Source organism: Sphaerodactylus townsendi, linkage group LG01, assembly GCF_021028975.2.
Source record: "Sphaerodactylus townsendi isolate TG3544 linkage group LG01, MPM_Stown_v2.3, whole genome shotgun sequence".
Taxonomy (NCBI): domain Eukaryota; kingdom Metazoa; phylum Chordata; class Lepidosauria; order Squamata; family Sphaerodactylidae; genus Sphaerodactylus; species Sphaerodactylus townsendi.
In genome coordinates, this window is record NC_059425.1 from 155356200 (window position 1) to 155368904 (window position 12705).

At 40.3% G+C, this 12705-nt stretch overlaps 1 protein-coding gene across 6 annotated transcripts in view; it reads left to right on the forward strand.

The window, feature by feature from the left end:
- Positions 1-12705, forward strand: part of SNTG2 (syntrophin gamma 2) — a 354452-nt gene that overhangs the window by 111185 nt on the left and 230562 nt on the right. For 4 of the 6 annotated variants that reach the window (XM_048497891.1, XM_048497919.1, XM_048497904.1 and 1 more), the window contains exon 2: positions 7807-7944. In XM_048497891.1, the coding sequence (XP_048353848.1) occupies positions 7807-7944 (138 nt within the window). Of the gene's footprint in view, positions 1-7806; positions 7945-12705 lie in introns of those variants that run through there. The other 2 variants (XM_048497898.1, XM_048497911.1) reach the window with 2 other exon arrangements.

Sequence of the window (12705 nt, forward strand, 5' to 3'; positions counted from 1 at the left end):
TATCAATCCCTTTCTGTCGTTCCCTATCCTCTTCTTGTCAGTATTCCCCTTTCTCTTTTTCTCCCCCCTCATTATGTTGATTTCCTCTTGCTGGTTGGGAACCTACAAGTCTCATGGGTGGGAAACTAGTATCCCCCTATCACCAAGCCGGACATGGCTCTAGGAATCACCAGCCATCTCAGGTTCTGGCTGGCTATAGCAACTGCAATGTCTGAGCAGCCACCTCAGGTGCTGGCTACAGCAGCTGCAGTGTCTGCCATTGCCAAACCAGGTGCAGCTCCAGGCCTCCAAGACAGGCTGAAGCAGCATCTGGGAGTGTCTCTGGGCCCCCAGCCATTCCCTACAGCTGGGCTAGGAGCAGCTCGCTGCTGGCTCTTCAGAAGGAAGGTGCATATGTATTGTTGAAGGCTTTCACGGCCGGAATCACTTGAGTGCTGTGTGGTTTCCGGGCTGTATGGCCGTGTTCTAGCAGCATTCTCTCCTGATGCTTCACCTGCATCTATGGCTGGAATCTTCAGAGGATTCATGATCCTCTGAAGATGCCAGCCACAGATGCAGGCGAAACGTCAGGAGAGAATGCTGCTAGAACACGGCCATACAGCCCGGAAACCACACAGCACTCAATCGAAGGTGCATATGTTTTCTGTACTTGCAGAGAATGATCTTTTATTGTGGGAGGAATTTAAATCCCCAATGTATCTTTTAAAAGATTTCAGATTTTTCAGCAAACCTGGAGAACCTCCCAAGTTTGCAGGAAAATCTGTCAAGTTTCAGTGGGGCCCCAATCTGCAGATTTAGAAATCTTCAGTGGAGGAGGGCACACTTCACTATTAGGTTTATAGATTTCAATGAGTTCAATGATTTTATTTATTTTTATTCTGTTACTGGACATCATTCTCACTGTAAAACTGATATCAATAACTTCACAATCTAATATAGATAATCCCAAGTGAGTATGTCGTGGTCACATTTGTATCAGAATGGGCAGTCTCCAGCCTCCTCCAATGAAAGAGTCACTTCAATTGAAGGAAGGCTTCAAATTTGGTTTAGTGGAATGTGATGATAGGCTTAGGATCCATACCACTACCTCAAAATCAATTTAGAGTAGCTAAAACAACTAGCTGGCCCTTTATTTTAGTACTTGTGTCAAAAATACTAAAAAAAATCCCCACATCTTAAATGGTTCAGTGACTACAGTTGAAGTATAATGGTCTTTCTGAAGCCTCTTTGAACATAAAGACATGAAGAGTTGAATCACTAGGGATTCTTGACGAGATTGTGCACATCTTCAAAGTGGACAATTCAAGGCTCAGCTGTAATCATCTCACAGGATGGCTCATAGTACAGATGCAGATTCATTCCCAGAACTCATTTAATGTTGTTGTACAAGGGCCATGCTGGTTCTTTTTTTTTTTGGTGTGTGAATAATCTCCAGGTGAGGCTATAGAAATCTTAATTGAATTGAGACACGCCTCAGTTGCTACAAAGGTACAAATATTTCCACAAACGCCAAAGATGTGAAATACAGTTTTGTTGCAGCTATGCAAATTAAATCTTGGACCTAAATACACTTATACTAGATGCTACTGCAGCATTCATGGGTTGAACCTGTGGGTACTGCCACCATTTTAAAGTTTAATTCAGGTTATTTAAAATGCCACAAGGGTGTAATCTTGGTTTGAGTTGCAGTGCATCAGAACCAGGACTCTTCTTTCACCCCCTGCTCTGCTGTTTTGGTACTTGAAAAGTCTCATGGAGGGTAAAGAAGATCATATGGTACTGATGGGAGTCTGAGCCCCTCATAGTGTTTTAAATGGCCCAAGTTCACCTCTAAAATGGTGTTGCCAGACCCCCAAGTGCAGGAATTTCTGTAGACAAATTGTTTACATATCAGAGTGGGGAATAAACTCTGTAGGAACAAGATAGCACCCTGATTGGTGTAGAAGCAGAGAGGAAGTTATCTCTATTACAAAAAGAGTTTTTGTATGCTTTTGGACTCTGATTCCTAAGTGTGAATATCTACTGCCTTAACTGAATGTTAAAATATATCTGGTTTGAGGGTGTGTTTCAGCGTGAACTGAGGAAGCAAATATTACTCAGACAAGGAAAACTGGTTGCTTTATTTAGGGCCTAGAGCTGAGGTGGAAGAGCAGTGACTTTCCACAAATAGACATAAATATAAACAGGGATAGGAATAGATGTTCTGGAGTAGAAGAGGAATTCCTGAACCAGTTAGTGCAGGATGATACACATTAGGTGGATCCTATCTGGTCTATTAGGGTTTTGCTTTAATTTTTATCTCAGGAGTGGGATTCATGTTTGAGTTGGGTAGCTAATGAAGTCGAGGCTGTGTGAGTGTACTGTGGGAGGGTACCATCTTGTTAGGATCCAAGGTCTGTGATAATCCATTAGCCATCAGTAACAACGAACTGTACCATCTGAAGTAAAAATTTCTAGAATGTCTAAGCAATTAAAATTTATAAAGTTTAATTAATATCTGTGCCAGTGTCTAAAAACTAAAAACTGAGCTGAAGTTGTATATATTTATCTTCTGCCTACTTTCCATCCATATCATTTGTTTAATAAATTTTACTTGTTTGTTGAACCTGCCTCATTATACTGTGTTGCTTTGCTAACAGGATTTGCCACAGGTTAAATAACAGGCTTCTTTCATCTTATGTGGAGTTATAGGGCTGAGTCACAGACTTACAAATCACTTCTCACTATCATTCCAAGCAGCTCAGTCACTGAGAAAAGGTGGGAAATATGAACATCTCAGCCTGCCTTCTCCCCCGCTAATTGCATGTGGATACCTGGCAATCTAGGGTTCCTATAGCATCCTATAGCATCCAGGGTTCCAACTGGTGGATAATGTAATGCCTAATTTGACCCCAACTGCTATGGCTTTTCATAGTAGTCTCATTCCAAATTTAAAGAAAAATTAATTGTCTTAAATTGGGATAATTTGTCAAGCTGCATGAGGGTTCTAGTCATTCCAAAGCCATTACAATTCTGGGTTTTTTTAATCAAACAATCTAGATTTCACCTGAAGGTGTAGCATTTGGTCCAGATGCTGAACTGTTATTTTACCAGGTGTTATTGACTCCTATAACCTGTGTGTAATTTTTGGCAAAATTCAGCTATGCGTATTAATTTGTAAAGGAATTCTCATTTATTATTGCAATAGATACTTGTATTGGAATGTACATAACATGTTAATCTCAAATGAATTCACTGGATGATTCACTGGATGAATCTATGAATGATCGACAGTTGACATGATGTTTCTGGTATTGGTATAACTAATATACATTTTGTGTTGTTGGTTGTTCTAAAGTAAAAGCTAGCATTTTGGAATTTGTTCACAGAACACATTCCAAGAGAGAAGTACTAGTTTTCCAGCTGCCCCTGCTCTATTTGATTTTAAAGAAAATTGATGTGTTTTCACTGTTTGAAAGATTATCAGTTTTGTCTGAGACTGTAATTCTCTTAGATCTATGAAATGTTCTGTGAAAATATTGAAAATCATAGACAGCCACATTTGCAGTTACATCAGTCATAACAGTCATCTTTACTTCCATCCTTATCATTAGGCCCCACCTCAAGAAGGCTCACAGTTTATCTGTTCCTATGGCAACTGTTATGGTATTAACCCCACTGAGCAATGGCCTAGCCTACTTCTCATGTTCCATTCAGGCTTCAAGGTTCCTTTCTTAGTGTCCTTCTGCCCTCTCTTGCTGCATTCTTTCCATTTCTAATTGTGCCATTTTAAGTTCCCTCTCTTTTGCTCTTTCTGCCCTCTCAGCCATTTCTCTGTCTCTTTCTCTTTCCCTCTTTAGTTGTGCCATTTCAGCTTCACACTCCCTTTCTTTTACTCTCTCCTCAGCTGCAGTCCTTGCTAATTAGATCCTCTCCAATTTTGCCATTTCACGTTTTAATTTCATCTCTAATTCCTGAATTTCCGACTAGAATTTGGCTCAGGAGATTTCACTACTGCCTCATGAGTCTGCTGACCTCCTTGTGCCTTTTGAGCTTTAAATCGGGGTGCCATATCTGATGTTATCTGTTTCTGCTCACAAGACTTACAATACTTTTTATTTTATTAATGAGGATATTGAATTTATTGTTGTTATTCATATCCCAGCACTAGACACCACTTGGCGATGGACACTCTCTCACCTTTTATACTTCTTCAGGCAGGGAAATCAGTCAGGTTTTTCCCATCTTTTCCCCTTCAGAGCTGTGGTGCCTTTAATAATGGTTGTGTAAGGTAAAAATCATTTTTCCTCAATCTTGTTCACACTCAGAAGGCAGAGCATGTATGTTGTCTTTTATTTCTCTTTTCAATGGGCACTCCCCTCAAAGGCACAAATCAAATAAATACTTGAGGCAGATGTTAACTTAACCAGAATAACAGATTTATTAAACAGACAAGAGATGTTGAATTGAGAATAACAATTTGGAGATGGATTTGGATGAATTAAACTAGGCAAGAGGAGTATATATACACAAATTACAAGAGAGCTTGACATAGAGACTTAGGCAGATTCCGCATGGGCCAAAAAAAGTGGTGTGAAAATGGTGTAAACCCTTTTACACCATTTTCACACCGTTTTCACACTGCTGTTTTTGGCCCATGTGGAATCCGCCTTACAGTTTTTGGTTTCTTTGGCCCAGCACTTAAGATTATTTAGTTCAGTTCAGCTTAGATGTTAGTTTCATAGATGGTTCACAGTTTGTACAGTTTCTTTTCTTACATGTTCTGGTTTATGGCATTCATCTAAGGGTCCTAACACTGGCTTGATACTTTTTCACTGTATCCTCTCACAGCCCTCACAGTTAGGTAAAGCCTTCAAAAATAAAACATAAATTACTGAAATAGACTTAAAGCAAAGCCCTATATCCCAGACCCACTGGTACACTAGAATACTCCTCTCTTTAGAAGCAGTTCTTATCCAGGTTTATACAGCCTTCAACTTGGCTGTCCAATAAACCTAACCCCAGCAGTATACAGTGTATGGTTGCTTTCACACAGTACTCAGGCTGATAACCAATGGAATCAGCCACTCTTTTGACTGATCTACTCCCCTCAGAGTTGAGTCTGTCACACAATTGAGGCAGGCAGCACTTATCGACAGGAATGTTTCCAATCAAAAGCTTCTCAAAATATTGTGACCGGGAGTTTAACCTCCTCTCTCTCTGCATCATGCAGTTAGTTGCCCAATCAGAGTGCAGAAAGCCACAGCCAATCTGGTGGCTCCCCTGTTCCTAGGCCTTCCTGCCTCACTCTGAAGGTAATCAATATTTTGCTTTGACAGAACTATTGCCAGTGTATTTCAAGTCAGTATCTTATGTTTTTCAATAGAGAACTGATATTTTCAAAGAAGATCAACCTTCAATAATGGGTCACTATCCACTCACCATAAGCCGCGGGGTCACCTCTTTAAAAGCCACGGGGGTCCTGGACGCTCCCCACATCTCCGGCGCTCACTGCGCGGCTGCCAGGGATTTACCTCTCTCCCGCCTCCTGGCTGCGCGGCAAATTAGTCTCCGGGCTTAAAAGAGCAACTTTTAAAAAACCCCGCGGTGCCGCAAGGTTGTGGGGAACTCTCGGCTGTTTATGCCGCTGGGCTGATTCGGCTGTGACGCGCAGCTCCACGCCAATTCAGGGCGTGAACATCAGTGGAGCGCCATCCCTTGTTATGGGGGTGTCCCCGGCCTAAAAGTGCGCCCAGAAGTGATGATCGACACGTTGTCGACACTCCAGTCGGGTCACCGCCTTTCACCGCCTCAATCCTTGTTCAAAAGCCCTTTGCCGGAGCAAATGGAAAATGTCGGCCGAGCCGGTTTAATGAGGAAGTACAAGAGATAGCGCAGCAGCGCGGCGAGCTGGCTTCTGCTTTCACTTCCAAACACTGCTGGATGACGGTTCCACAGAAAGCCGCAGAGCCAACGATTTACTTCGCTGATCGCCAGCATGTGCCGACGCCTTTAATAGAGGGCTGTTAGCGCCTCTTTGATGACGTTCACACTCACGCTCGTGCGAACCTATCATAAACAACCTCTTCCCAGCCAATTCCATACCACTGGAGACCACCTACGGCTGGCCGCCACTTTCATCGTTAACTCATGACGCTATCACCGCCTCGGGACGGCCAATCGGGATGCTTTCCATTCCCCTCATTGCAACGGAACTCCCGCTCTTTGCTGCCCGCGTTATTTCAAGAATTGCAAACGTGTGGGGAACAAATGTCTCCGTGGTCAGAAGCCACGGAGGCTTTTCATTGCGGGGTCGCAGCGGCGTTGCAGTTTAGTGAGGTAAGTGGATAGTGGCCCAATCTCAGCAACTGCACCCATAATAGAGCAATATGCTCATATCCAAGTGTCAGCCAGTTATGGAAAAAAGGCATGCACCAAATGCTGACATGGCCCATTTTACTGATGTTAACTTTGTCCTCACCTGGACACAAGGGAAAGAACCAAGAAAACCCTTTGCTCTAGAAAAGTCTTTGCATACGCAGTTGGAATCCTTTGACTTCAAAATTTCTGATATTCCCAAGGCAGGTGTTTGAATCCTCTCTTGACAAAAATTCCCTTTTGCCAGGCAGATTCACAGGGAAGGAAGCATGGTTCATTCCATTCCTATCACCAGGTATCTCTTAAGCTCACTTGGCAGGAAAACATCCCCACAGAAGAGTCACAACCTTTCTCAAACAAATGTTCAATTTCTGAGGGAAGGGGGAAATGTTTTCAAGGAGCAACATTTTTAAAGGAACAACTCTGGTGGTGAAAAAGGCTTTCTGTTACACAGCTTTACATTTATGTAGGAGGTAAGATATAACAAGGGCAAATCCACAGCCTAGCAGCTAGATGCACACTGGTAATTGCTGCTATTGGTTATGGCCTATCAGTTCAGCTAGTGTTTAATACTGCACTGTGAATAAGTTTCATCCTGGCTTCTGCCCCCATTAAAGGAATGCTTGTAAAGAACCAAAGGAGACACAAAGAAAATAATGAGTAATGTTCAGCAGTAGCCACAGTCACATTTTATATTAAAATGGAATGAGTGTATATTTTTAAAATACCTTATTTTATACTTCTGTATATAGCTGTTGATCATTAGCCATTAATATTGCTTTGAAATATATTATTATCTTATATCTGGGATAAATACTTATGTCTCAGCTGTAATTCATGGTTCTAAAATGTTCCAATTTGTGATGAACTGAAATAATATTGTGTAATTGTAGGAGATTAATTATTCACAATTAAACTCTCATGCCCACAATACACTCTGCTACAAAAAGATCAATGCGGTATAGGCTAATCTAGGAAATACTTGCCATTGTAGAAATTAAGCCACATAATATTATCAGCAGCCTGTGAATCAAAGTATGAAATGAAGAACTGGTGTAGTGTAGTAGTTAGAGTGTCAACTAGAACCTGAGACAACTGGGTTCAAACCCCTGCTCTTCTTTGGAAGCTCACCTGGCGACGTTGGACCTGCTGCAATCTGTCAGCCTAGCCTACCACACCAGGTTGTTGTTGTGAGGATATAGTGGAAGAGAGGAGAACAATGTAGCACTGGGTCCCATTAGTTTTCTTAAGTATAAAAGCTCAGGTTTTCTTCTTGTTATTCTCCTCCATCTTCTTTACTTTTTCTTCTATTCCATCCTTATTACTATGGCCTTTTCCCAAACAGATACAAAGGTATTTTGAGCACATAGACATGTTTTCTAAAACCATCTTTATTGCTTGTCATTTTTTCTCTTGCTGTTGACATCTTTCATTTGTATTTTATTACAGACAAAAACTGGTATTGCATTATTATACGATGAAACAACCGAAAACACCTATGAAATTCGACTGAAGCTTACAAAAGAGGTACTAACAATTCAAAAACAAGATGTCATCTGTGTTAGTGGAAGTGATCACAGTGCAAATGTAAGTGCTTCTATAATTTTGTATCCCCAACCATATGTTTTTCTCTCTTGCAAAACTGCCTAGAAATAAACTGTTCTAAACAGGTAATATAAAAATTATGTCACAGAACTTTTCAGATTGATATCTTTAACGGTTTTTCAAAGCAACAGAACTATGGCATCCTTATGAAACTACACATAGAAATGAATACTAGTATGCATGAATTGATAATATTATTATTATTATTATTTATTTGACTTCTATTGATAATCACTTCCAATCCCCCCTCAAGGGCTCTAATGTGTACATCATAAAATCACATAAAACATCATAAACATCCATAAGTTATAATAAAACAGCAATTATAATATATCAAGATGGCGTCCTATCTAGACCTAGTCCCTTTAACAAGAGGGGGTAATGGTCCCGGTGGTATAAGGGAACCATAGATCTTAATAATGGATCCCGTTGGCATTGGGATATCCAACCTAGGGGAAGGAAGGGCGCACTCAGCGGCTGGTTTCTCTAAAAGCCCGGTGGAACAACCTCGGGTGCTTACAGGCTCCTGCGGAAACCTTCTGGTCCTAGTCCCGCGAGGGCCCGACAGCTGGAGGAAGAAGTGTTCCATTCTGAGGCAGGGGCCAGAGCCGTAAAGGCCCTGGCCCGAGTGGAGGCCAGCCGCATCATTGAGGGGCCAGGGATCTCCAGTAAATTGGCCTCTGCCGAACGCAGAGGTCGAGCTGGGACATATGGGGTAATGCGGTCCCGAAGGTTTCCCATCACCAGTGTTTCCTTTTTTGAGGAAATATTTCATTGAAATGTTTCAGAAAACTTAACATATTCCTTGTGGGACCACCTGTTCATCTGAGTATCTTGTATTGATATTTATATGCTTATAAAGCTTTTCAGACTCCCATGGGACTAAATGGCCTTTTCTTTTCCAAATGCCCAAAAATAAACACTCACCTATTTAATTTAGCCATGTGGACTCTATTTCTGTATCAAGATTTTATACAGTTGACTTTGTTCTATAATTCTTTGGGAAAGGACATCTCTATGTCATAAGGGAGGTTCAGAGAGAGAGAGAGAGACCACATAACCTGTTTCCTTCAAAAAAAAATCAGTGTTTTGTTTCTCTTTTTAAAAAATTGTAATCACTGGCTTAGCTTCTAGGCTGGTTCTGCTGGTACAAGATGGAGGAGGCAGTATTGCCAAATTCCTCATCTTCCTGAAAACGTCCCCTAGTATTGCATGATTTCCTGTTAAGGAGCAGTTCCTTGTCCTTTTACAGAGGCAAGAAGTGTCTAGGCAAAGAGGAAAAAAATCTTCTTCTTTGAGTTAGGATCTGTCCCTAAAGTATCGAATCTTTTCCTTAAAAAAAAATCCCCCAGATGCCAATAGTGTTCAGTCTAGTTAGTAAGAAGTAAAACTGCTGCCATGATTTGGTATTCTAGCCTGCATACAAAGGCACTGTGCTTCCTGACCAGCTCCTGAGCACCTAACTTTTATTTATTTTCAAAGTTGTTAAATCTGGTCCAGCGCTATCCATACCAGATTACTCAGCTCTGTACCAGTCACACAGCAGATATTTGTAGAAAGGTCTTTGTGGAAGGCACAGCTTACTCATACAGTTTAAACATCTCTAAATTAAATGTGAAGACTAGTGCTTAGGGAGATAATGCAAGTTCGTGACCCTTTCCTGAAGCTGAAAGGCAAAGACTGAATTATACCGTGCACTTTTGACAGAACTAATATTTATACATTTTGTGTTTAATGTCATCTGTGAACACTGCAGTGCATGTTTCTAGTACAACTTTTTTTTCTCATTTACCTTCTTCAGAAAGTCATTTTTTGGGAGCAGACTCCTGTAAAATAGGAATAATTTATCCAAATGTCAAAGGGGACAGTAAGATATTGTGATGTGGTAAGATGCATCTCAGTGAACTGAAATGTATTTTTAACAGATCGACTGGCTTCGTGTTGAAGGTGTCTTCAACTAAGAAGTGAAGCAGCACACGGTGCATCTTGCGCTTTGCAGAGAACAAACACAGCAATTCGATTTTTACCCTGTTAACATTTAGTATTGTACAACATTATGGAGGCCATTTAGCACTAAATATAATTGCCAACATTTTTTAAAATGTTGTGAGGCTGAATAAGGTGAATATGTCTGAATACAGTTTGTTTTATCGATTATGTGTTTTACCCATTATATTCAGTTCTGAACTACATTAGTGGCTAGTAACACTGAAGTTATTTAAGTTATATACCTCATTCCAGATCATTTGTTGGCCATATGTACATGATGTTAACTACCTTTTCCCTGTGAATTCATTGTGGGTACTTTCACAAACATCTCTGAGACAAACTAAAACACTTTTCAACCAACGCATGATTGTGTAAGGAGATGTCCCCATTGCTCTCATGGCATGTTGGTGGCCTAATGGGGTGGGATGAAGTGGGAACAGAGCAGTTCTCCACTAAGATACTAAGACTAATCTAAACACAGATTTTGTGGCTGTGGTGGACTGAATCTATGCTTAAAACTGACAATCTCTGAATATCATTACTAGTCCTGTCTTATAGATTCAAGTAAATATAGGTAGTTCCAGTGGCCACTACTTCACCACATGCCACACTTTGCTCTTTAAACCTAACTTGAGAGATGCGTCTTAAAAGCATGCTTTTAAATCTTATTGTTGAATGTAAGGCCGTAGTACCACTATTACAAATTATTTGCATGTTCAGTAGGGTTGCCATCTTCAATGTGCAGCCTAGAGTTCTCCCAAAATTGCAACATCTCCAGATTGCATTGATCAGTTCCTTCAGAGAAAATGGCACCTTTGGAGAATGAACCATATGGGATCACATCCTTGCCAAGCTCCTCCTCCTCCCCAGACTCTGCCCTCCCCAGGGACCATCCCCAGATCTCCACAAATTCCCAAGCTGGAGTTGGCAACTCTAATTTGGGACATTCTTAAAATCCAATATCATTAATTACTGACAATATTGGGAACAGGTTTAAGAGTTTCTATTATTATTATTATTATTATTATTATTATTATTATTATTATTATTATTATTATTATTATTAAGTAGTAGTAGTAGTCGTCGTCGTCGTCGTAGTAGTAGTTTTATATACTGCCCTCCCCCTAAGGGCTCAGGGCGGTGAATAACAGTTTAAAACATACGTAAAACCATAATTTATTACATCAGTATGTATAATAATACAAGAACCCATAAAAATGCAGATGGCGTCTAGCTGCACTCCCCTCCCCCACCCGCTGTGCCCACGGGAGGCCAGATGGAAAGGTAGATTTATAAGAAAGTGAGAGTCAGAAGAAGTTTTTCCCTCATTGATGATTCCTCCCATTTTATTTCATTGCAGCTTTTAATTTGTAGGTTAGATGTACTCCAGTGATATGTGTAAATGTTCATAGGAAGGACTTTATATCCATTTTTTGATATAAAGCTGCTAATTTTTTCAATCCAAACTTTTTGTTGAAATCAGGCTCAGAACTAAATTAATCAAATTTATTTCAGTATTGTACAAAATTATGACATTTTGGGTTTTGTCTCCTATTTCATTTCTTATTCCTTCTGCTTTACTCTTTTCTTTTCACATACTGTCCTGCTCCTCCTCTTCCTCAATCTTCTTTTCCATAGCAGCAATAACAACATAACTTTTACCAAGGAATTTATTACTACTTGGTGGTAATCTTTCCAGCCAGGAAATTAATCTCTCTCAGTTTCCTACTCACCCTTATAATCCCATATATTTCACCTGTCAGCCTCCTGCCCTTTTAATTTATCACCTCAGCTTCTTTTTACCCATTGCAGCAGAGCCATAGAACATATGTCCAAACAAACCGAATGTTACTTGTATTGCAGCCCACAAAATGCTGAAATCCCTGTTTTTGCCATTGAAGGAAAGGATTTCATGATTTTCTGTTGACTGCCTTGGGGAAAATACATTAAATCTCTTTCTCTTGGATTATTGGTTTTTGGAATGCATATTATAGGAGGAGAAATAGGTTATCCAGTTCAGTTGCCAGTGGTGGTGAGAAGTAGTCAACCTAAGTTTATAAGAGAATGTAATCCTTCTTGGACTCTCATCTCAGCTAGATATTTGGCTAGTAATTTGAGGTAGGGTCTCCCTATCATCTAAAGAGGCTATGAGAGACCCTGAGTAATCAGACAAACTGATTATGCAGACTTCTGACTAAAATTATCACTAAAGACAGGAACTTTAATCATTACACAAAGTTGGATTAACCCAAGTAGGCCCCTCTTATACATTCATTTATCTCGATCCTTGTTTCTATTTGTTGTCTCTGTATGTGTATGAAGTCCTGTCAAGTCACTTTTGACTCTTGGTGACTCTATGAATCAGTGCCCTCCAAAACATTCTATTATTAACAGCCTTGCTCAAGTCGTGCAAACTGAGGGCCGTGGCTTCCTTTATAGAGCCAATTCCATCTCACATTGGGATTTCCTTTTTTCCTGCTGTCGTCAACCTTTCCTAGCATTATTGTCTTTTCCAGTGACTGTTGTCTTCTCATAATGTGACCAAAGTAAGACAGCCTCAGTTTAGTCATTTTAGCTTCTAGGGACAGTTCAGACTTGTTCTAGAACCCACAAATTTGTTTTTTGGTGGTTCATAGTATCTGCAATACTCTCTTCTGACATCACATTTCAAAAGGAATCTATTTTCTTCCTGTCAGTTTTCTTCATTGTCCAGATTTCACACCCATACATAATAAGAGGGAATACTATTGCATG